The 25,895-nt window shown below is 39.9% G+C and overlaps 1 protein-coding gene and 1 pseudogene across 4 annotated transcripts; one reads left to right on the forward strand and one right to left on the reverse strand.

Annotated features, from left to right (window-relative positions):
• Window positions 1-859: 859 nt before the first annotated feature.
• On the reverse strand, window positions 860-25,895 carry Spryd7 (SPRY domain containing 7). Of its 4 annotated transcripts, XM_011245148.2 has the most exons (6): window positions 25,530-25,785; window positions 23,780-23,860; window positions 18,753-18,869; window positions 14,691-14,857; window positions 9,146-9,248; window positions 2,888-4,250 (listed from the first exon to the last, which is right to left on the reverse strand). In XM_011245148.2, the coding sequence occupies exons 2-6, from the start codon at window positions 23,787-23,789 to the stop codon at window positions 4,153-4,155; spliced, it is 495 nt and encodes a 164-aa protein (XP_011243450.1). In that variant the 5' UTR covers window positions 23,790-23,860; window positions 25,530-25,785; the 3' UTR covers window positions 2,888-4,152. The 4 variants fall into 4 exon arrangements, with proteins under 4 accessions (NP_079973.1, NP_001297532.1, XP_011243450.1 ...); NM_025697.4 differs by lacking the exon at window positions 23,780-23,860 and having other exon boundaries at window positions 860-4,250; window positions 25,530-25,895; XM_030247956.1 differs by lacking the exon at window positions 9,146-9,248 and having other exon boundaries at window positions 25,530-25,617.
• Vmn1r-ps136 (vomeronasal 1 receptor, pseudogene 136) lies at window positions 12,711-13,128 on the forward strand (annotated as a pseudogene).

Raw genomic sequence — 25,895 nt, forward strand, 5'->3', positions numbered from 1 at the left:
ATTCTTGTTTCCTTAATTTCCTAGGACTTACCAAAGCCCTGAATGAAACAGGATTATAATTTTAGAAGACACTTAGCATGACCTATGTCATCAAGGATTTTGGGATAGTTATCTTGCCTGTGCAGACACTGTGTATGCTTCTGTTGTGTTCTGGATATTGTGCTGACAGGACAGGCCTGCTCCTACCTCAGCTGACCCCTAGAGATAGATAGCAGCTCTTCCTGCCAGCAGCATGTACTTTCCATGCAAACTAACCAGAGGGCCTACCTTCTGTATTACACTCTAGGACAATATTCTTTGTCCTGATCACCCCTTGACTAGGCAACAACAAGGGACAATGCTAACAGCCCAAGACTGCTAACATTATTCAAATTAGCTAATCCTAATCTACCTAGGAGAACACACAAAAGCATTTCTCCTCTAACACACCTTTTTCTTCATTCTCTCTGCCTTGAAGTGCTGGGCACTGGTCCCTGAGCTGCACATATGCCTGTAAACAACTTACCACAGACCTCCACCCTTAGCCCTGCACTGCTCTCTATTTCATGGATGGCCACCATTCCCTGATCTGCTGACCTTGCCGTGTGCTTTGCTTTCAACATGCCCCCAACAGCCGTTAGGAAGTAGATCCCCAGAGTGCTGGTGCCAGAGGTAAAACCTGACAGGAGGCATCTGGGCTGTGAGGCAACTACCACTGTGAATGGATCGATGCTGTTTTGGCAGTGGGTCTGCCTATTCTACCCTCCCAAGGCAGTCAAGAATAAACTTTTTTTTTTTTCCAAATGACAAATCACCATATGCCCGAGCACAATCATAATTGTCCTTCATGGAATACACTGTGCAAATCAGATGCCTGTATGGACCTTTTGATGCTTTATTTCTAGTTGCTCTTTTATAATGAAAAATGTAGAATACTACAGAATACTATTCAGATGTAAATAAAATCATTATGTTTACAGGTTAAGTAGATAGGAAGATCATATTGAGTAAGGTAACTCAGACCCAGAAAGACAAATGTCACATGTTCTCATTTACTGAAGGCTCCTAGTCCTCATCCCTCCGTGGAACTTTTCTTTGCAACAGATCCATTTTAACGATCCACTTACAACAGAGACCATGACACAAACTCGTAACAATCGAAATGCAGAGTTGTGGAACACAGTCCCAAGGGATACATCTACAAGACAACTCCCACGCCTAGGGGTCAGGGAACACTGTAGAAAAGGGAGTAGAAAGACTGTAAGAGCCAGAGGATCAGGGAGTTTGCTCTCAGACTGTGTCTCCTAGTAATGTCAGAATCTATACCCTGAAAGTCTCATTAACATGACTAAGGGGCTGGAGAGATGGCTCTGCAGTTAAGAGCACAGACTGCTCTTCTGAAGGTCCAAAGTTCAATTCCCAGCAACCATATAGTGGCTCACAACCATCTGTAATGGGATCTGATGCCCTCTTCTGGTGCCCTCTTCTGGTGTGTCTGAAGACAGCTACCGTGTACTCATGTAAATAAAATAAATCTTTAAAAAGAAAAGAGAAGAGAAGAAAAGAAAGCTATAAATACAAAGTGCTTTAAAAAACAAAAAACAAACAAACAAAAAAACATGTCTGACTACACCTGAGCTGAACAAGGACAACAACAGGCCAAAGTGGACAAGGGAAAGACCAAGTGACCTCAAACCTACACAAAGAATGACAGACAACTAAGGAATGCAGAGTGAGAGAAACAGTCCTCTCCAGGGAAGAGGACACCATTACAAAATGGTGAGCCCTGTGCACACGCACAGACGAGCTAACATTATGCAGACTGAGCAGATTACATTTAGGAATATACATGTATATACATGTATGTATGTATATGTATACATGTATATACATGTATACATGTAACAACTATTAATAAAAAAAGAAGCCATGAATTCGAAAGAGAACTAGGAGGGTTATATGGGAGGAAAGGGAAGAGGGAATAAATAACATGTGATTATAACATTAAAATTAAAAGAAAAATGGTAAGAAATATATACTGCATACATGTATAAGACTGTGAATGAATAAATACAATATCAGAAAAAGAAAAGAATGTGATGATTTAAAAAATAGCTTTTACAAATATAAACAAGAGTTTGGGATTGGTCAGATGGCTCAGCCATTAAAAGCACTTGCTACTCTTGCAGAGGTCAGGACCCACACTAGACAGCTCACAACTGCATGTAACTCCAGCTTGGTGATCTGATGCACTCTTTAGACTTTGGGTACCTACATGCTGCAGATATACACATACACATAGACATAAATAAAAAAATCTAAAAACATAACAGATGGATGTACTAAGATCACTAAAAGCAGTATACTGAAATTAGAGAATTCTCTTTTCCACATAGATCTATCCAGCTAGCCTCCTCTGTATTTTGAGACAAGGAACATTACAGTACATAGTCTAGTCTGGCCTTAAATTTGTGAGCCTCCTTCCCTGATCTCTCAAGTGCTAGGTTACTGTCTTGTGCCACCACACCCAGTTAAACATGTTGTGAATCAAAATTACTAAAATAGAAAGTCAGATGAAAGTCAATAAATAACATATATAGTCTGAATTCTATATATCTTCAGAGGTAAAATGTGGGTTTATGTAAATATGTTTGCGAAGCACATAACCAAATGTAGTCTACTAAATAACACATAAGCATTGTGCAGAACTCCATAGCTTCTGGAATTAAAACCAGCCTGCCTTAAATCTCGAGACATTTTACCTGCTTAGTCTAGTATGCACAGGGTCCAGAATACACCCCTGACCTGAGTCTCTACTGCATAAGTCTGGGCTGGGTCCAAGAATGTCCCCTATTCTAAAGAGTTCCCCAGTGATCCTGCTGGTCTAAGACACCATGAAAATCACTGCTTCACAATAATCATGGCTATTTTTATTAAGTGCTGATAATTAAAGCATTTTACACACACCATCAACTAGTCACAGGCTCTCAGCATGTCAGTATGATTACCCTTTGTGTAAGGTAGACTCTGAGAAACTCAGCAGCAGAGGACAGAAGGAAACTGGGCAACTGTTCTCTGAATTCTAGCGTCCATATTTTCCTTGCCTCACAACATCATACAATTTGTTGTGATGACTCCTGACTATACTTATCTGAGAAAAAGAATATAACTGTTTGAAGATGTGATTAGCTTAGTCAGGTTGTTAACTAATAAAAAGTGACTCAAGAAGATCAAAGGCTCAAGACCATGAAGACTCACTTATGTCAAAATTTCCATGATTATTACCATATAATTAACAAAACAGGAAGAATATTTAAATATAATACTGAATATTCCTTAATACATCTTTATTATTCCTTATAGCAAAAAACAATTAGATTTTTTTGACAGGTTCTCCCTACACAGCCCTGGTTGTCTGGGTACTTATAATACTCACTATATAGACTAGGCTAGCTTCAAACTCACAGAAATCTACCTGACTTTGTCTCCCAAGTGCTGGAAATAAAGGTGTGTGCCTTCACACTTGGCTTATTTTATATTTAAAGCATCATAACTCTTACAGAGTTTGCTAGTATACTACGAGCAATCACTACTTGCTCATCTTGATGGTCTTCAACAAGATGGTCTGATAACTTCCTCGTCTTTCAAAAAGGCAACAGAAAGCAGGGATACAACAATACAGCAAAAGAAGCAGTTTCAGTTTTAAGAAAAGTAGTCCATTAACAGAGGAAATAGATCAGCAAAATTAAGCTGCCAAGTATGTAAATTTCTGCCATTTCATTTTATCAAAAAGGACAGGGAGACACAAAATTATTGGATTACAGACTATGGTGACTCAAGTTCAGGATGACAAAAAAATAATCACTCAATTACACATCACTGTCAAATATTTTATATAAGAAAAATTCCCTTTAAATATTTATATACATGTTACCACATAATACTGTTAATCAAACTCAGAGCTATATATATTTGTTTAAATAAGATTAAATAAGTTGCCTAGATCTTTTAAACCAAACCTCAGCATGGTATAATGAATACATGGGTTCCTTGGACAACAATTAGAAGCTCAGTGTTCAGCATGTGTTCGAGTCTCTCGATCAAGGAGAGCTTTATTACGTGGTAAGCGCTTGTGTGATGGTGCAGAGGTCTAAGTCCTGAGAACAAACTCATTCAGAAGATCTGCTGCTCGAATAGTATTTTTTCAAAACCAGGTGGAGGAGTATGATAAAATTCACTGAACTGGCAATCCAGAATTGCACTGTCGTCAACTAGAAGAGAGAAAAAGAAAGAAATTAAATTAGAAGGCTATTGAAATGCACAGATCACTATGAAGCAAAGGTTTTTAGGCAGGGATGTTACCCAGGGACAGAGCATTTGCTTAGCAATTGCTAGTTCCTAGGCTCCAGCACTGAAAACCAATTTAAATAGAAACTACTTTCCTAACATATATAATTTTTATTTTTTTATGTGCGTGGGTATTGTGCTTATATGTATGCCTGTGCATGCCTGGTGCCCAAGGAGGCCAGAAGGGGGCACTGGATCTCCTGGAACTAGAGGTGCAGATGGTTGTGAGCTGCCATGTAGGTGCTGGGAACTGAACTCAAGTCTTCTGCAAGAGCAGCAGTTAGTGCTCTTAAGCCCTGAGCCATCTGTCCAGACCTCAATGTCATATTAATTAGCTAAGAGTAAAGAACACCTGCCATCTGGGTTATAAAATCTTCAAAAAGTTGTTGCATTTAGTGTGTGTGTGTGTGTGTGTGTGTGTGCTCATGTGTGCATTATATGGTGCACACTCAGAAGTTAGAGGACAACTGTCAAGAGTCAGTTCTCTTCTTGTACCCTGTGGGTCTTAAGGATTTAGCTCAGTTCTCATAGTTGGCAGCAAATGCTTTTATCTGATTGCTTTGGGATGCAAAATCTTCACAACAAAATCTGTCAAAAACGTACAAAGGAAGTTGTCAAAACATCACTAATAATGATCCCAAACCACATGTGGAGGTGTATGTCTGCTGTCTCAACTATGTGAAGGCTGGGGCAGGAGGAAATCCTTAGCTCAGAAGGTTGAAATCATCTGAGGAAATGTGGTAAGATGCTATCTCTTAAGTAAAATAATAATGATCTCACAGTTTTTTGGTTTTTTGTTTTTGTTTTTCGAGACAGGGTTTCTCTGTATAGCTCTGGCTGTCCTGGAACTCACTTTGTAGACCAGGCTGGCCTTGAATTCAGAAATCCGCCTGCCTCTGCCTCCGGAATGCTGGGATTAAAGGTGTGCACCACCACGCCCCATCCGATCTCAGTTATAAATACCAGTAATCGAATTCTTTGTCTATCCAAATAAATAAACAATTTTTAAAAACAAAATGTTCTATTTTGTAAAAACTATTGATTTGCAAAGTTCAAAAATACACCAGTGAGTCTATGGTTGGTACCCTTCCCTGCTTGTCCCAGTAGTGATAACTACAGTGCAGTATCCAAGTCAGGAAACTGATCTTGGCGCACTGCCGTGAGCTAGACGGCCCGTTCTAGTCAGTTTCTACAAGGTTTTTAATGAGCATGCTACTAAAGAGAAATGACAGGGTATAGTCATAAAAATAAATTCACAAATGTTCACAGCAGCTTTACATATAATGACCAAAAATCACAAATAAGCCTAACAGCTACTAACTGATACGGGGATAAAAAACTCAATACAGGCACACAACAAGCTTTCACTACAGAGCAATAAAAAGGAAATACTAACATATGCTACAACACAGAAAAGGAGTATTAACCGTCTGAATCTGTATACATAATACTTAAGAAGGCAGGCTAATCTAAGTAAGCAGAAACAGACCCACTGCTGACTGGTGGAACTTGGAGAGGTTCAAATCAAGATAATCAAGAGCAGGAGGAAACTCTGAAGTGATAAATATGTTCACTACCTTGACCATGAGGATCACAAGACAGAATAATACTATTGCAGAAAAAAAAGTTTCAGACATTATTGTGAGTTTAGATTAGTGCAAGTGTTGGCTCTGTCACAACACTTCAGGGCTGGGCAGCATTTCTCTCTATAGGTTCGGTGTGAGAGCAGAGGCAGTGAACCAGGGAGCAGTGGTGTAGACCTTTAGTCGCAGCACTCTGGAGGCAGAGTAGCAAGTGTATCTCTGAGTTGAGGCCAGTCTGGTCTACCGAGCAGATCCAGAGCAGCCAGGGCTATTCAGAGAAACTCTGTCTCCAAAAACAAAACCCAAACAAACAAAAAGTAGAGAGAGTGAAAATAGACTGTCCTAGGATTAAGGGTGAGACAAGATGCAGGGAAAGGGAATTAATTCTGTTTTTATTTTAAATAGCATCAGACTATTAAAATATCCAGTTTAACTAAATTAAATTATAAAATATATTTTGCTACATATAATTTGCTTCATCTTATATTTTGCATAATTTGCACTTTATGTTTTAAAAGATTTTGTTATTTCAAGTTGTGTGTGCATGCCTTCAGTTGTTTGCCCACATGAATACAGATGCCTGTGAAAGATCCTGGCAGAATGTAAAAGGACACAGAAGCCCTGAAATTGGCAAGATAGACGTCAGTGTTAGCAGAACTAGCTTCACTGATTTAGAAAAATAGAGGTGCACAATGCTCTGGCCACTCCTTGAACCTGTGTGTCTGCCAATGTTCTGACCAGGTGTGTGCCCATTGCTGCACCTTCATTAGACTCTTTCCTTGTACCCCTCCCATACCCATTTCTTGAGACTAGACATTGTTTAGATCTGGAAATCTCCTACTCTCCCCCTTTTCCTTTCCCCCCTGAGGGCCTATAAAAACTGGGAACTCTTTCCCCTCGAGGACGACTCCTCTACCCCTGCGTGGGATATGAGTCGTCCCCAGAGCTCTGGCTTTCCCCGAATAAAGCCTCATGTGGTTTGCAACAAGCTCGGTCTGTCGTGAGTTCTTGGGTGTCCGCTATTGTCCTGAGGCCTGAGCGAGGGGCTCCTCTCGGAGTCTTTCACCTGGAGTCCAGAAGAGGGCACCAGATCCCTTGCTGGTGCAGTACAGGCAGTTGTGGGCCACCCAATATAAGTGCCAGAAATACAACCTGTGCCCTCCGTAGGATCAACAAGTACTCTTAGTAGCTGAACCAATTTTCCAGCCCCTGGAAGTATTTTAAAATAACTTTATTTCATACACTCACTTGTATTAATGTAACTATGTGACTGATCTTTAATTTCTCAGGCTAAGTTGCTTAAAATATTAAGCTATATTTACATTTTTTTAAGTAAATAAAAGAATTTCTTTTAAGCTTACTCAATATGTAAGAATATTAACCTATACTGAATTGAAAAAGATTCTTTTTTGTTTTTGTTTTTGTTTTTTAAAACAGGGTCTATTTGTGTAGTCCTAGCTGTTCTGAAACTCACTCTGTAGATGAGGCTGGCTGCAAGAGCGGGGATGACAGAGTAATGGGAAGTATAGATGACCAAAATGACTATACAAATATATGAAATTATCAAGGAATAAAAAAGAACAGTACAAGCCAGGCGTGGTGGTGCACGCCTTTAATCCCAGCACTCGGGAGGCAGAGGCAGGTGGATTTCTGAGTTTGAGGCCAGCCTGGTCTACAAAGTGAGTTCCAGGACAGCCAGGGCTACACAGAGAAACCCTATCTCAAAAAACAAAAAACAAAAACAAAACAAAAAAAAGAACAGTACACACATTCTGCATACAAAGATATAAAAGGTAAAAAAAATCACTAAAAATAAGTTCTTAGGAGAAGAGGAGAGTTCTGAAACACAACGGAATAGAAATGGTAAGCTTTCGTTATCATTTAGTAATTGTCCTCATGACTATACCCCTCTCACACTAGCCTACTCTAGGTTAATAATAGCTTTATTATAACCCAAATCTAAGAAGTTACATAATTAAGATAATAGTTTAGACTTAGTAAACCACAGACAGGAAAGCCCTATGTTTATTGGTCTGAAGCTGGCAAAATGTGTACTAAGAGCAGAACAGAATGATAAAGGCACTATAGTTAGTGCTTTTCAAAGGACAAAGACCTTAGTTTTGTTTTGTTGTTGTTGGTTTTTTGTTTTTCTGAGACAGGGTTTCTCTATACATCTCCACCTACCTCTGCCTCCCAAGTCCTGAGATTAAAGGTGTGTGCCACCATTCCAGGCTTAAGACCTTGTTTTTAGAGACAAATTTAAAATATTTATTAACAAAAAGTGATATGTCTGACATATGCCTCAAAATAATCCAAGAAGGAAGGAAGAAAGGAAGTGTTGAGTTTGATGAAACTTGGAAGGCTACAGACAGAGAACACAGTGGGCAACACGTTCATAAGGGCTACTGTAATATTCTCTTTACTTCTGAGAAAGTTTGAAATTTTCTATAATAAAAAAAAATAAAGGAATCATGAGGCATCTACACTGCCTGATCTTAGGGACCAACTATACAGAAATGATAGCACTAATACACGATGGCTATCAAAAGCAAAACAGCTGATCTGAAACTATTCTAAATCAAAATCTCTCTCAGAAGAGTGACAATGTGTACGTAATTTTCTAAAGGCAATAAACACTCAATTCAAAATACTTGTTTCAATTTCACTTCCCGGTGACCTAATCTTTACTAATAATTAGTAAAAATAAATAAAATAAATAAAAGATTTGTAAATCCTGTGAAAAAATTTGGACTTTCTAGAACATAAAACTCAATGTGTAGATAAGGGACGGGAAAGATGGCTTGGTGGTTAAAAGCACTGGCTGTTCTTCCAAAGAACCAGGGTTCAGTTCCCAGCACCCAATGGCAGCTCACAGCCACCTATAACTCCAGCTCTCCTGGTGTCCTCCAGCACCAGGCACACATGTGGTACATAGACTCATACTCAGGCAAACAGAGATCACAGAAAAATTAAAAACAAACAAACAAACAATATGATAAAAGGGAACATGGTTATGGATGTCTAGTTACAATTACTACATATTCAGAAAACTTTTATAATATGTAGGGAATTAATATCTTTAATTCTGCAGAGATAATGTAATAGTCTGACTACATTCTACATGAAATGTCCTTATTACCAACTTGTTCCGACTTCTGAATGATAACTACAAAGTTAACATAAATGCCAAACAACAGTTAACATGATATTAACAGAAGAGTAACTGCTGAGCTTACCATATACAACTGGATACACTGTCCCTCGGATACCTGATGCTGGACAATGCATGTTTTTCCCATTCAAATATACATTTAATTCTACATGGTCATATGTTATACCCTATGAAGGAAAGAAAAAAATTTTAAGGATAAAAATATAACTGTTGCACAAAACCCTCAATAACCTATAGCACTGAGAAGCATGCTCACAGAAACAAAGTGTGGGGCCACTTTCATTAGAGCTGACAATCTGGCAGTCCACTTTAACTAAAACTTTACTAATGGTTATTGGAGCTGTGGGGTATTAACAATATAAAATTCCAATTAGCGGTAAAGCAAAGATAAGAGTTTAAATTATAGTATTATATTTGGATAACCTGGATTTTATTATTTAAATAGTAAAAGTAAATATGTTATGAAGACTCTTTTAAAGATTTATTTATTATGTTTTTTTGAGTACACTGTAGCTATCTTCGGACACATCACAAGAGGGCATTGGATCCCATTACAGATGGTTGTGAGCCACCATGTGGTTGTTGGGAATTGAACTCAGGACCTCTGGGAGAGCAGTCAGTTCCCTTAACCATTGAACCATCTCTCCAGGCCATGAAGACTCTTTTAAACTCATAAAAAACACTGGCCTTTCTCTAGATTTTTATCTGATGGGGAAAACACTGTTGCCCATTAGGGATGTCTAACTTTGTCAAGTTATGAAGAGATGAACTGATATATGTTATTTATTATTTTAAAAATACTCTAGTAATTTTTAAGCTTAGAAATGTTTTTATTGTTTTTGTGCCTGGTTATGAATGTGCAGACATGCAGGCAGGTATCCAAGGAGGCCAGAAAAGTGTGCTGAATCTCCTGGGGCTAGAGTTACAGGCCGTTGTAAGCCATTCAACATGGGTACCAGAAACTGAACTCTGGAATAACAAGTGTTCTTACCCACAAAGTTATCTGTAGACAAGTCAGTTCTAAGAAATCATACATTTCTCTTTTACCCTTGTCTCAAGTAAAACCAGTATCTACAATTTAGTATGAATGACGGTGAGTCCCCAGTTAAAAAGAATGGTCTAAAAAAATTAAAATTAAAAAAAGAGAATAAAAACGTATTGTTGTATACACTAATGACAGCTAGAAGATGGCATCGGTCATATTATTACAGTGCTAAAGGTCACTTGCGACAGCCCGCACTGTATGCATTATTCTAGGCATTTCATAGTCATTCAATGCTAACAAGACAGTTATACTCACTTAACAGCTGAAGCACAGAAAGGTTAAGTGAGTTAACTAAGGTTGCAGAGCTAGAAAGTAGCAGAACTGAGATTGAAACCATACGTTGACTTCAGAACACTTTTTCTCACCATGCCATATTCTACTTGCTTTTAAAATTTTGTACAGACAGGTTGGAACCCCTGGTTGAAACTAGGAAATGCTCTAAAACCTAAAACTTTCTGAGTACTTAGACTACACTATTATACCCCATGTGGGAAATGCCCAAACTCATCCTGTATGATGGGTCACAGTCAAAATACACACTAAAAATACTGTGCAAGCCTGGGCCAGCAAAATGGCTCAGCAAGTGAAATATGCTTGCCACAAAGCCTGAATCTGATCCTGGACCCAAATAGTAGAAGGAGAGAAGCCCTATGAGGTGCCCTCTGACGGCCACCAGCTCCACGTGACATGCAAGGTATCCCATAGTACAATGCAGATAAAGCTCTAAAACCTTGCACTGCAGAGATGCTCACAGGCAAGAAAAATACCCACAAGCAAAATATTATAGTACAAACTGTCTCCCAGCTGTGTATATAGGTGGACTCCATGCCCACCCTTCCAACTACTAGATTTCTTGATTCAGTGGGACCCATGGAAGAGTAAGCATGGAATCCACCTACATATAAAATATATACGTAAGACTCCAACATCAAACAAAACCCTGACGTTAGAAACTTCCCTAGTTCCAAGCATTTCAGACCTACTGTTACCAACTAGTGGAAAACCAGGTCTTTCTCTTGAATAAAGAAGACTAGAAACACAATGGGCTGGGGGAGTCAGCCTAGTATATGTGAGACACAGCACAATAATAAGTCATTTTGAAAAAGAAAGAATAAATAGAAGCCAGAGAGCTCTTCCAAATGATTAACTACAAACAAACAACAACAAAAGAAACCAACAAGCAGCAGACTGCTTCTATGGGTCTCCCTGGATGTGGGTCAACTATAACAATGGACCGACTCAGATGCTTTCTAGAACAACTTCATAAGCATCACTTAGTCTCAACTCCCCTTCTCAGCAAAGGTTCGGGAGAGTCCATGTGTAAGGGCTATAAAGGATTTCTCAAGTTTTAGCAAAGCTAGAGTTAACCGATGGATTGGGGGCTGGGAATGTAGCTCAGTTGGCAGAGTGCTTTCCAGCATGCCCAAAGCTCCAAGTTTGATTCCCAGCACCACTGAAACTAGATGTGGTAGTATGCCTGTAAGTCTAGAACTTGGGGAAAGGCAGGACCACAGAAGCTAAAGGCCATCCAGTCTGTGGCCAGCCTGGGCTACACAAGGCCCTCTCTCAATAAACAAACAAACCCTGAATGATTGATATGAGGCATAGTCTCACCCAATAGCTCTGGCTGGGCTGGAACTTAGTATATAGAGCTCAGGCTGGCCTTGAATTTCAGGTGATCCTCTTATTTTTGCCTCTCCAGTGCTGTGATTACAGGTGTGAAATATCAATGCTAGCCTAAACAATGACTTAGTGATGGCTTCTGTTTCATTTCAGTTTAAACAGGCATTAAAAAATGCACTTGTTACATTTTTTGTAAAGAGGTCTGTTTTCGTTTTTTTCTTTTTTAATCAAAACAAAATTACATAAAAAAGAACGTATGTGACTCTCTTTATGGGACTGAGTCCAGGCTCCCTTCACCACCAGTGGCACCATAATCCACTGCAAGATAAGTTATAAATGGAGCACCTATGAGGATAACGAAACTAAAATAGTTTTGGAAGGGTGTAAGAATCCCCACCTCCTCCAGTCAAGTTCAGACCAAGTAGTGCTCCAACCTAGCCTGCCTCGTACAGGATGTAAAACCTTGAGTCCGCAGCAGCCACACCATAAAATACAAGGATAGCTTCCTGTCTTACAGTCAGCTCCTCCTGCTGCCACTGCTGACAGCTTTGAAATGATTATCTGCAAATGTTCAGAGCAAACAGAAAGATGATATGGTCAGCATTCTTAATTCTGCTTATACGTAACATTTTAGGTCTTTTATTTTTTTAAACTATCAGAATGGGCATAAAAACTTAAAGTCTAACTTAATAGTGTTGACAAATTAAAGTGGCGTTCTTAGATTTGTCAACCTGTGGTATCAAGTCATCAATGAGTGAGAAAATATGTGTAAGGTCAGTATTACAATGAAGGAAACATCTGTCTGTCTCAATCCATCTTTTATTATAAATCGGTTGACAGTCTCAACATGACAGCAAATTCTCTTTTAAGAAATAATCAAGCAGTTGCCCAGCTCACTCAGTCGGTAGAGCATGAGACTCTTAATCTCAGGGTCGTAGGTTCGAGCCCCATGGTGGGCGAGATGTTATTTGTAGGGCACAAAGAAATTAGTGAGTTACTCTATGCTGCATTGGTAGTATGCCTTGAAGTCTTTCTTTCTGTGCTGATATCCTATGCCAGAGGGTTCATAATTGTCATTTTGCTCAGACACAATCAGAGCGTTCACACATCTGTAGCTCTTATGGTTCTAGCAGAAACTCCTGTGAGTGCAGAACCACCCAGAATATCCTGGCCCTAGTTTGTACCTTCCCATCTTTTTATAATCACTCTACTATCTTATGAGGCTGCACTGCATGTTATATAGTTATAACTGGTTGCTGGTAAACATCAATCTCTTCATTTCTCTGTGTTTTCCATCATTTGTGCCCTTTGTCCTTATAAAACCTTCTTCCATTTTGTTCAGGTTTAAATGGTCTGCATTACAAATAAAAATCCTTTAGTCTTAAAAAAAAAAAAAAGAAAGAAAGAAAAGAAAAGAAATAATCAGTTAAGCTGGGCACAGTGCCACACTTTGATGCCAGTACTCAGAAGGCAGAGGCAAGTGCACCTTTGTGATTTCTAGGTTAGCCTGTTCTACACAGTGAGTTTCAGGCCCATTAGGGCTGCAAAGTGAGACCCTGTCCAAGAAATTATTTATATAAGAATGTACCATATTATGGATATCTGGAAATGACCTAATATAAAAAATCAAGTATCTTGGTTTGCTTTTTATTGCTCTGATAAACACCACGACCAAAAGCAACTTGAGGAGGGAGGAAAGGGTTTATTTCATCTTACAGTTTATACTTCATCAATAAAGGGAAGCCAGGGCAGGAATTCAGGGCAGGAACCTGGAGGTAGGAACTGAAGCAGAGGCATAAGAAGTGCTGCTAACTGACCTGTTCTCCAGCACTCACTCAGCGTGTTATTTTATACGACCCAGGACCACTTGTGTTGGGGCACCTCCATCTGCAGTGGCTTGGACCCTTACATACCAATTAAAATCAATAAAGTGTCCCACAGACTAGTCTACAGACTGATCTGACAGAAATGTTTTCACAATTGAGGTTTCCTCTTCCTAAATGACCCAAACTTGTGTCAAGTTGACAAAACAAGCTGGGCAGTGGTGGCACACGCCTTTAATCCCAGCACTTGGGAGGCAGAGGCAGGTGGATTTCTGAGTTCAAGGCCAGCCTGGTCTACACAGAGAAACCCTGTCTTGAAAAACAAAAAAAAAAACAGGGCTGGTGAGATGGCTCAGTGGTTAAGAGTGCCGACTGCTCTTCCGAAGGTCCCGAGTTCAAATCCAGAAACCACATGGTGGCTCACAACCATCCGTAACGAAATCTGATGCCCTCTTCTAGAGTATCTGAGGACAGCTACAGTGTACTTACATATAATAAACAAAACAAAAAGATTCTTTTTTGGACAAGGTCCCATTGTGCACCTGATTCGTCTGGAATTCACTATATAGACTAGGCTGCCCTTAAACTCATAGAGATGCCCCTGCCTTGGCCTCCTCAGTGCTGGGATTAAAAGCATGTGTCACCATGCTCTGTTCTAACCCCGGGGAAATTTTGAGCCCAATTCTTTGAAGGGTTCTGAAACTAGAGGCAGTTAATAAGATTGCATTTAACAAAGATCAACACTTGCAATAGAATGTTATAATTTCTAAAATGTCCCTAACATTAATAGATGTGAAATATTTTGAGAGATCTCTGGCCTCAAAAATACCTACTATCCTCTAATAGGACCAGAAAGTTTCTCTGTGATAGTAGTATATTGTTTAGCAGTCAACCTAAAAATGGTCTTGCACAAGGTCAGTCATCCTTATGTCCTGATCTGCAAGAAATTCCACAAGGACAGAGCAGTGCAGTGAGGCAGCAAGAGTCAGCAGGCATTCTCTCTGGAGATGGGACCACCTCATTAGAGCCTATCCCAGGGCTTTGGAATAAACGTCACCACCCGCCATGCAAACCACGTCTACTCAAAACAGTTCAAGCAACTCTCCCAGGCCACTCACCACTACATCTCCCTCCTGAGGAAGGCTGTTTGCTGGCAGCCTGTTTTTCTCTTCGTTGTTGTGGTACAAGGCTCCGTCATTTCTCATCACCAGGCTATGCATGTCTCGGCCAAGAGGAATCTGGTTCAAGTTAACTTTCTGAGTTGCAACACCTATACCCCAGATTCCTGAAAATACAACAGTTTAAATACATCATATATCTAAAGAACACAAATATAAAAGATTTATTTTAAAAGAGAATATCAACTGTTTTTCTTTTTCCTTCCTTCCTTCCTTGCTTGCTTTCCAGTCATGTCTCTGGCAAGCTTAGACTTGGAACTCACTGTATATAAATAGAGACCATGTTGGCCTTGAATTCAGAGATCTGCCTGCTTCGGTCTCCTCAGTGCTGGGATTAAAGGTATATACCATTGTTGCTTGCTTTTGTTTTTATTTTTATTTTTTATTTATTTATTTATTTTTTTTTTTGGTTTTTCAAGACAGGGTTTCTCTGTATAGCCCGGGCTGTCCTGGAACTCACTTTGTAGACCAGGCTGGCCTCGAACTCAGAAATCCGCCTGCCTCTGCCTCCCAGTGCTGGGATTACAGGCGTGCGCCACCACGCCCGGCGCTTTTGTTTTTAAAACCAACTTTCTTTTCTTTTCTTTTCTTTTCTTTTTTTTTTTAAAGATTTATTTAATGTACAAGTGCTCTGTTTTCAGGCACACCACAAGAGGGAATCAGATTCTGTTACAGACGGTTGTGAGCCACCAGATTGTTGCTGGGAATTGAACTCAGGACCTCTGGAAGAACAGCTAATGCTCTTAGCCACTGAGCCATCTCTCCAGCCCCTAAAATCAACTTTTTCAAAAGTAGGTTGCAGGGCCAGTCGGATGGCTCAGCAGATAAAAGTGACAACCCTGAAAACCTGAGTTTGAACTTCAGAACCCAAGTCAAAGTGGAAAGAGGACAGAGTCACTAAGTATATAAGGCTGACACCCTCACCAGAATCTTATATACATACAATAATAACAAAGTTTTTGAAATAAGCTGCAAAGTATACCATGTTTTCCATAAATAAACTGGGAGGTAAGAGTTGCATTTCTGGGGTTTAAATAATCACAGTTTTATTATCTTGGACAAAGTACTTAACTTCTCTGTTTCCTCACGTGTTGTGTCTAATAGTACTTATAAGGTATGGTGGTTTGAATGAGATTGGCCCCAACAGGCTGATGCATTTTGAATGCTTGGTCTGCAATTGGTGGACTGTTTAGGATTAGGAAAGCTGGCCTGTGACCTTGTTGGAGGAGGTATGTCACTAAGAGTGTGCTTTGAGGTTTCAAAAGCCCACACTGATCTCTACCTCTCTCCCCTTCTCCCTCTCTCCTCTTTACCTCCTTCCTGTGAATAAGATGTAAGCTTTCAGGTACTGCTCCAGCACCATGCCTCCCTGCCTGCCTGCCTGCCACCATGCTCCCCTCCATGATGATCATGCTCTGAAACTGTAAGAAAGCCCCCAATTAAATACCTACTTTTAAAGTGTCTCTTCACAGCAATAGAACAGTAACTAACACAACAGTAACACAACAAAAGGAAAAGATATGAGACTGCCAAAACATAGCACTTAGGACTTAGAATAGGTTAAGAATGTTTTTAAATGAATGAGTAAAGCATACACTAGTATTCAAAAGCCACTAGCTATTACCATTACTGTTTTCTCTTAAAGTTTCTTTGGTTTGATTTTGTTTTTTTTAGCACTATAGGGCTAGGTATGTGAGTACAGCCTGGTGGTAATCTTGGCCTTGGGCTTGATTCACAGCAAAACACATCCATCTATCTATCTATCTATCTATCTATCTATCTATCTACCTACCTACCTACCTACCTACCTACCTACCTACCTACCTAGTCTCAGCTCTATTATACTTACAATGAGTATCAAGTAATAATATCTTATGAACAGCAATTCAAAGGTTGAACATGAATAAGATTTAAAATAATTTTCTTAGTGCTGGGGATCTAAATCCAGCACCTCTCATATGCCCGGCAAGTGCTCTCACCCCATTATATCTCTAGAAGCAGGCATTCTCTTGCCCAGACAAATAAAATATCCAGAGTCTTAGACCTTTCTTCAAGTTGCTACCTTTCCAGTTTTTATTAAAATCAGAAGAAATACACATGAAATATACATGGAAGAAGGTTTGAATTTCCATGATGCTAATACTTTTTCCAGAATTGACTGATTCCATCAGAAAGTTGTATGCACCTTTGGACTTGACCATCTTGATATCTGAAATATTTTGACTTTATAGTTTGCCTCCCCAAAGAGAAAACTCTGAGAATGATCGAAGGTGACAATCCTAACTTCATAACATTTGCAGATAGGGTTCTGCAGTCTCCTTACTCCTAAAGAACTGTGTACAACTACCTCTAACTTCCAATACAGAATTAACCCTCCAACATCTCATCTGTCCTAGGGATGGCACTGTAAACAGTGTCCCTCACAGAAAAATCCACAGCTCATTCTTTATTAGCTTTAAGGCTCAAAATTTTGCTTCTTTAAAGAAGCAAGTATATTGAGGGAGACAACACTAATTGGGACAGTCTACAACCAGTGAAGTAACTTACAACAGCACAGTGGATAGACCTGGATTATGTCATTCATCTAAGAAAACCAGTATAAACTACTATAGGGAACCAGCTCCAGAAGTATTGTATTGTCCAAAGAATGGGATTCTCTTTACTATAGTCTTTTTATAGTTACATCATTGATGACGATTTCACCAAAGGTCTCTTTATGACTTTTATTAAAAACAAACCAAATCCCACATACCTGACCATATATAATACTGCTACAAGTTTTGGTCCTAATAGTCATACAGATTTGCCATGTAATTCAAGAAACTCCCTAAAATTGCAAAAGAAAAGTCTTATAGTTTGGATGTGAAGTGTCCCTCCAAAGGACCATGTGGATGGATCCCTGCTGATGGATTTAATCACACAGAATGACTGGACTATGAGGGTTCTGTTTTCATCAGGGGTAGTCCCTTGTGTAGTCATAGTATGATGGCACTATTAGAAGGTGGTATAAAAATAGGAATTGGGACTTGTTTGGGAGGAAGGAAGTTACTGGGAGCACGCCTTTGCAGAGTATGTCTTGTCCCCAGGCTCTTCTGTGTCATTACTCTCTATTTCCTGGCTCTTGTGACATGGGGAACTTTGCAATACCAGTGTCTTCCCAAGATTTCATGCCTTGCTATGGCTGAGAATCCACAGAACCACTTACCATCTCATTGTGTATGGCTCACTGTGTGTGTATAGAACTCAGTAGGCAGGTCATATGGTCTTAAACTTACAGAGATCTGCCACTCTCTGACTCCCAAGTACTGACATTACTTTGTTACAGCAACTAGCATAGGTACACACCTCAGATTTCTTCCAGGATTCTCTATCTGATGACTGCTTCAGAAAACAAACCAGGGTATCTTGGTAAAAGAGTTAAGGGAAAGAACTGGAGAGACAGCTCAGAGGTTAAGAGCACTGACTGTTTTTCCAGAGATCCTGAGTTCAATTCCCAGCAACCACATGGTGGCTCACAACCATCTGTAATATAGTCCGATGTACTCTTCTGGTGTGTCCGAAGACAGCTACAGTGTACTAATATATGTAAAATAAATAAATAAATAAATATTTTTAAAATTTTTCAAAAAGAGTTGAGGGGAAAGCTCAAATCAAAAGATTACTCTTTATCCTAACATGAAATATAGCAAGAGTCAACATGCTTTACAGGCTAACATACAGGGTGGCTCTAGAACCTTAAATGATGCTAGTGTCCTGTCTTAAAACACTGTTATACATGCAACTCCTACTGTAGACAGTGCAGCGCCTAAAATTCCTATTCCATAGAAGAGAAAATGAAACCTAATTTAGCAAACTGCTCGATTGAACTTGGATCACAACAGTAGAAGACTGGGACCTGTATACAGAGTTTTCTTAACCAGCTCCTAAATTTTTTTCATATTCAAAATTATTGCTAACATTCAAAATAACTGACATCTAATAGTTAAGTACAATTATACTAACCAGTAGACTGGATTTTGAACTCAAAGTAGCTTTTGTTCTGATGTAAGGGTGCACTGGCTAAACAACCTCCAGTGCCACAGATTCTTCTTCCGTTTTTCACGATGACAACATCTGTTCCTAAACAAAACACAATACCACAATCACAGTTAATTTGTGTACTAGCTGTGTATGTGTAACAGAAGGGGTGGGAAGGAGAGCAAGTCCATAGGTGTGGTTATCAGAGGTCAGTATCAGCTGTCTTCCTCCATAGCCTCCCACCATATTTTCTGAGCTGGAACCTAGAGATCACTGACTGGTTAGACTGGCTGGCCAGCAAGTCTCTTAGATCGTCTTGTTTTGTCCTATCAGTGCCTCAGTTATAGAAATGTACTGTCATGCCCAGCTTTTTGTGGGTACTAGGAACCCAAACATGGGTCATCGCAGAACAAGCACTTTATCCACTAAGCCAGTGCCCTGGGCACATTCACTAATTCAGTCAATAACAACTGTAACAACAAACCAGGAACATTATTAGTCTTTTTCAGCCAGGCGTGGTGGCACACACCTTTAATCCCGGCACTCCGGAGGCAGAGGCAGGCGGATCTCTGAGTTTGAGGCCAGCCTAGTCTACAGAGTGAGTTCCAGGTCAGCCAGGGCTATACAGAGAAACCCTGTCTCAAAAAACAAAACAAAACAAAAAAACCAAGAACATTTTTAGTCTTTTCAAGTTTAGGGAATATTGAATATTGATAGATTATTTTAAATCCTTTATTTTCCACTTTTTAAAGAGTGTTTGTATATAATATTCACCTGTATGTAATATTTATTTGTTTTCTGTTTGTTTGTTTGTTTGTTTTTGGTTTCTCAAGACAGGGTTACTCTGTATAGCCCTGGCTGTCCTGGGACTCACTTTGTAGACCAGGCTGGCCTCTGCCTCCCGAGTACTGGGATAAAGGCATGGGCAACCACGCCGGGCTATAATATTTATTTGTAACGAGTCATTTTCAATTAACTTGTTTCAAATAAACTAAACTCTGTTGAGTATTTAAATTATTTGCCAGGGGGTCAGTGAAATGGTTTATCTTGCACCAAGCCTAATGACCACCTGAGTTTGAGCTGACTCCCAGAAGTTTTTCCCTAAACCAAAAAAAAAAAAAGAGAGAGAGAGAGAAAGAGAGAAAGAGAGAAAAAAAAAGAAAAGAAAAGAAAGGAAAGGAAAGGAAAGGAAAAGAAAAGAAAAGAAAAGAAAAGAAAAGAAAAGAAAAGAAAAGAGAAAAGAAAAGAAAAGAAAAGAAAAGAAAAGAAAAGAAAAGAAAAGAAAAGAAAACTAAAGCTGGGCAGTGATGGCGCATGCCTTTAATCCCAGCACTTGAGAGGCAGAGGCAGGCAGATTTCTGAGTTTGAGGCCAGCCTGGTCTACAGAGTTAAGTTCCAGGTCAGCCAGGGCTACGCAGAGAAACCCTGTCTCGAAAAAACAAAAAAATTTTAAAAAAAGAAGTTTTTTCCTGACTTGACATGCAAGCCATAGCACATGTGTGCCCCATAGAACATAAAATATAGTAAAAAATTATAAGATAGGAGACTAACATTTAATTTTTAACCAATAAACAGATTAAATAATCTAACAATTTTCATTTAATAGAAGCTATAAAAACTTTAAAAACTTAGTATACTGGTACAATTTTCAATTCCAACCAAATGACTTAAGACAATCTATTAAAAGGCAGCTGAGCATCTACTAAGGAGAAGCCATTACCAACAGTGTTATACTGGAGTGGTCAGGTCAGAGCAGAGGAGTGAGTACCTCAATGATGGGGAGGAATAGCTTCATGTTGAAATGGCTGACACTGAAAAACTTGGTTTTAGGATCTTTACATGTTCACTTAAGAGAGTCTCTGCTAGTCACATGACAAAAATGTAAGCAAGTTTGTTACTTAGTCATGAAACAGGGTCTCTCTGTAGTGCCTGTTCTAGTCTCAAACTTTTGATTTTTTCTTTCTCACTCTCCTGAATGGGATTCCAGATATGTGCCACAATGCCCCACTATCAATAAGATCTTAACATCATTAACCACACTTTATTTTCATAGAAAAGTTTAGTTTCATCTCGAACAACTTCAGATTCATCAGCAAGAAAAACACAGCGTTTGAAATGTGAACCTATTAGTACTTTGTTTCTAATTTTTGGGGTAGGAAATCAACTTCATCAGAGATCATGAATAGAGCATAATTCTTATTTGTAAGAAAAATCTTTTAACACTAAAACATGTGACTTCCAAAGTCTATGGCCATTATTATCTCCTCCCTGGAAATAAAACCATAAGCCAAGCACATACAAGTATTAGGGCTAGGTGGCACACCTCCAGAAGGGCCTACATAAAACTTGGCAATAGTAATAAAAGGCTGAGTTCCTACTTAAACAAAACAAAATCATCAGTCTAAACTGATGACTATATATACACTGTCAACCGGGTGTGGTGGCGCACACCTTTAGTCCCAGCACTTGGGAGGCAGAGGCAGGCAGATTTCTCAGTTCGAGGCCAGCCTGGTCTACAGAGTGAGTTCCAGGACAGTCAAGGCTACACAGAGAAACCCTGACTTGAAAAAACAAAAAACAAAACAAAACAAAACAAAAGACTATACACTGTCAAGGTAAATGCATTTTTTTTCTTTGTTTGTTTAACTAAAAATGTTAAGGGCTGGCACCTGCCACGGAGCCTCAGAAGACCTGAATTTGATCCCTGGAACACACATGGTAATAAGTAGTCCTCTAACCTCCACACACAATTTCTGAGCTGGAGAGATGACTCTGCGGTTTCAGGCATTTGCCACCAAGTCTAACAACCTTGCACATATTGGAAGGAGAGAATCACTTCTTGCAAGTTAACCTCGGCTGACTATGGTGGGCCATACCAGTAGGATCTGCTGAAGAATCGAGCAGAGGCAGGAGAAGCCCAAGTACAGGTAATCCTCTGGCTCCACATCTGTCCCTAAACACACACATATATGCAATAAATAAATAAATGCAATTTTAAAATGAAATCAAGTCACTAAATTATTGCAATAAATTTTATAAATGATTTGCATCTAACTACCCCATACAACTCTAGTCGTTTTGAATAAAGAGTGTCTTCTTTGATGTCAAAGACAGTATAATGCTTGGCTTCTACTAGGAGCTTAGTAATAACGTACATAGGAATGAATAAATAAGCTGTGCTAAGCACTATGGAGCAAGCAAGTAGCACCTGCTTACCTTTTAAGGCCAGACTTCCCTCTTGAAATCTAACAATTCTGAGGGCTCAGTCTTAGGCTTCAGTATTTGATGTGGGTTAAGTCAGTAAGTATACTTCACATTTTGTGGTCACATTGATTAAATCAAAAGCAATTATGTGACCTGGTAAACAATAATCACGGAAAGTGTCAGGACTTCTGCAAAGAACAATTGAAGACACTTTTGTTCTTGTGGGACAGTGTAGAAAAAGTAGCTGGGCATGGTGGCACATGCCTTTAATCCCAGTGGTTGGGAGGCAGAGGCAGGAGGATCTCTTTGAGTTTGAGGCCAGACTGGTCTACAAGGAGAATTCCAAGACAGCCAAGGCTATTACACAGAGAAAAACTGTCTCAACACCCCCACCCCACCCCAAAAAAAGGAAAAGAAAGAGAAAAGAGAAAAAGTAGTGAGTTGCTGCCAATGACCATAGCAACTAGCCTTCTTGAGTAAGAAGTAGAAGACAAGAGATTAACAACAATTACACCAAACCCCAAACAAACATAAAGCTCATCTCTGGCAGCACTGTCTTTTCCTGAAGCTAGTGCTGCCACCTTTGTATTTTGTGTCACAAGAATAAAATTCCTCCATCATGTAAACAATTCAGAGGTGTAATTTGTAGTACTTGAAATTGAAAAGGTCTTCAGTGAAACACATTTCCAGGGGTTATGCAAATAAATGATACTTTTTCTGAACTGATCTTTCACACAAACCCTGCCTCTATAATAATTTACTGCTTTTCATCTCATCCTTCAGCATGAAGTTAATGGAAATATGAAAAGATTTCCAAAACAATTAGGCTGTTTGGTGAGTTGGAACTTCAGAAACAACTCTAAGCACATTAGTTACTCTTACTTTGATATATTTCCTTACTGAGCAAGTTAATGCAGAAAGGTCTATATTTCAGAGATCATTTGAGGGTGTTTGTGAACCAGTAGATAATAACGTCAAGCTTTCTTCTCCTTAATTAATACAATGATATTCTGTATTTGGATCTAAGTAGCTCATATAGTTTTATTAATAACTGGTACTACTTTGAAAAGATAAATCAGATTTGAGTACAGATAGACCATTATATAAACACAGCCATAGAATGTGTGTTAATAAACATTAGAGATTTCCAAATGAATAGTGTCTTAGATTTCTATTGCTATGATAAAACACTATGACCAAAGCAATTCAGGGAAGGAAGGGTTTCTTTCACTTTCAGTTCTACATCACAATCTACACAGAAGGTAGATAGGTAGATCCTTAAGGCAGGAACCTAGAGGCAGAAACTGAAGCAGAGGCAGGCTATGGAGGAACTCTGCTTACTGGGCCCCTCCTCCTGCTTTGCTTAACCTGCTTTCTTACGCAACTTGGGACAACCTGCCATGAGCTGGGCCCATCCACAACAACCATTAGGCAAAAACAAACAAACAAACAAACAAAAAACCTCTACAAACTTACCAACAGACAACCTGGATGAGGCATTCTCTCAATTGAAGGCCTTCTTGCCTTTCAGGTACTCTAGCTTGCATCAAGTTGCCAAAAATAAATAAATAACAGTAACAAAACACAACCAGGATAGGTATATCCCTTTCAAAATAACTACCTTGAAAGTTACTTGTTCCTAAAAGACCAATTCACAATTATATGAATCAAAAGAAAAATATTTTTAAAACTTCAAAATGGTTTTAAGTAATGCAACATCATTGTTTAGATATGGAATGTGTATTTTTTTAAAAAAGAGAAAAAAAGGAAAGAAAGTGAGAAAACAAGTAGGGCATTGTGGTACACACCTGTAGACATGTGGAAGGCTGAGGTGGTGGTGGCTTGAGCCAGGAATTGAAGACAACCTGAGCAATATAGAGACTACTCTCCTTTAAAAACAAAACAGCAACCAAGAAACCAACAAAATAAATCAAAACGAAACTAGTATGAAACAAACAAAAAAGTCCAAATATATTCTTTTTTGGGGGAGCTGTCCTGGAACTCACTTTGTAGACCAGGCTAGCCTCGAACTTAGAAATCTGCCTGCCTCTGCCTCCCGAGTGCTGGGATTAAAGGCATACACCACCACGCCGGGCTCCAAATATATTCCTTAGGTTGTATAATTTTATGCTGAACACAAGCAGTATGTTTCCCATGTTTTCAAGTTAAGGCCAATCCGCATTTGAATCATTCTTCTAACTCAACACTTCTCTTCCTTTTTATTGTGATTCTCACATCAAGCTTGAAGGTAGTTTCAATTTATTGTAAAATAGGTTAAGAAAAAAGTTCCACGGAAGGGAAGAAATTGAGAGACCATATCCCGGTTCTTCACTCAGCACCTGAGGGTGCTGGATAGCACAGGAGAAAGGGAAACTGCAAAGATACAATGGGTCACTTAGTTCTTCCTAAAAGAAAAAGGCCAGGAATAAGGATTGTTCTACATAATAGACAGCACAGCATGGGCTCAAAAGTCACTACAGTCCTGCAGTCTTATCTCAGCCCTTAATACAGTATCTTATCACCTAAAAGTCATATTCATTGAGTGAATAAATTAAATAGAAATGTTTCCTGAGAGAAAGTACAAGATCTGAACATCCACTGTCTATAGTGATGGATAGGGGCTTAAAGGTATTTAGTACTGAAATTCTGTACTAGAGACTGTAAATTTGTGGTGGCACTGTACACCATAGTAAACGACGACTGCGTATAGTACTGCAATAGAAAATATAATGGGCAATGTTTCCAGACTTGTAGATTATCTGGGCAGAAAAGAGTTTTGTTGTAGATATTAAGAATGCTTGTGTTACTTAAATACAGTCTTTTAGACAATGAGGTATTTGGGGAAATCAAAAAATGCATTAGTTTATTGTAATAATACACAAAAAGACAGCACTCTAACTGAAATAATTATTCTGGGAAATCTGCCTGGATAATATTCCAGAAGCTTGGAAAGGGTCTAAGAACTGAAGTAATCCTATGTAGAAAAAGATGCTACAGGGGGGGGGGAATGTTGGATGAGAAATTATTATTAAATTAATTATAAAGCCATTGGGAACTGGAAAAAAATGGATGAGAAGGAGCACTGTTCTATTTTGCAATCGCTTGGCCCGATGGCGAGAGTCAGATAAAATTACAGCGTTCCCAACAGTGACTAAGGTGTCCAGCAATGGAGATTTTAGTGGAAGTGGCTTGTTACGACCTGAGGCTCTACTCCAGGCTTCTGCAACCGGCCCTGTTTGGGCTTCAGGAAGTGAGGGGAAAATTACTCCCCCAGAACAAGCTTCAGCCTATATTTGATAGTGCTGAAGACAGGACTCAGCAAACACTAGGTGACACTCGACACCCGGGCACTGATGGCGGGCGGGCGGGCGAGCGCCCCCGCTTCCTCACCTGGGAACACCTGACTCCTCTCTGAGAGATTCAGCCCTGGGAGGCTGGCACAGCCCATGCCCGATGACCGAGGCCAGAGAGGCCACAGGGGGCTGCGTGGTCACGTGGTCCCCGCCCCATTTCCCTCGGCCCTCGGTGGGCGGTTGGGTCCAGTCGGGAGGCCCTTACCCATGTGCTGCGTGTCCAACTGTACGGCCGGCATCTCCTTGAGAGGAATGTGGCCAGTCCCGCCGTCCCTGCAGCAGCGCAGGCAGCACCACGCCGACGCGGCCATGGCGTAGCTACACAGCCCCACCGCTCCGCCCGCGCCCGAGTGCTTCTGGGTCGCGGGAGCCTCGCAGCCCGCACAGCGACGCCAGGGCCGGGAGGCGAAGCGGAGACTGAGGCGAGGTCCCCCGGCGAAGGAGCGAGGACCGCCCGGAGGGGCGGGGCGGTGTCGGGAGGTGGGCGGGGCCAGCGGCCAGCCCAAGTCAAAGAGGGTGTGGCGGGTGGGCAGGGCGCTGTAGAGAGCCGAGCAGGGGCCCGGGCTTGACT

Source organism: Mus musculus, chromosome 14 (assembly GCF_000001635.26).
Source record: "Mus musculus strain C57BL/6J chromosome 14, GRCm38.p6 C57BL/6J".
Taxonomy (NCBI): domain Eukaryota; kingdom Metazoa; phylum Chordata; class Mammalia; order Rodentia; family Muridae; genus Mus; species Mus musculus.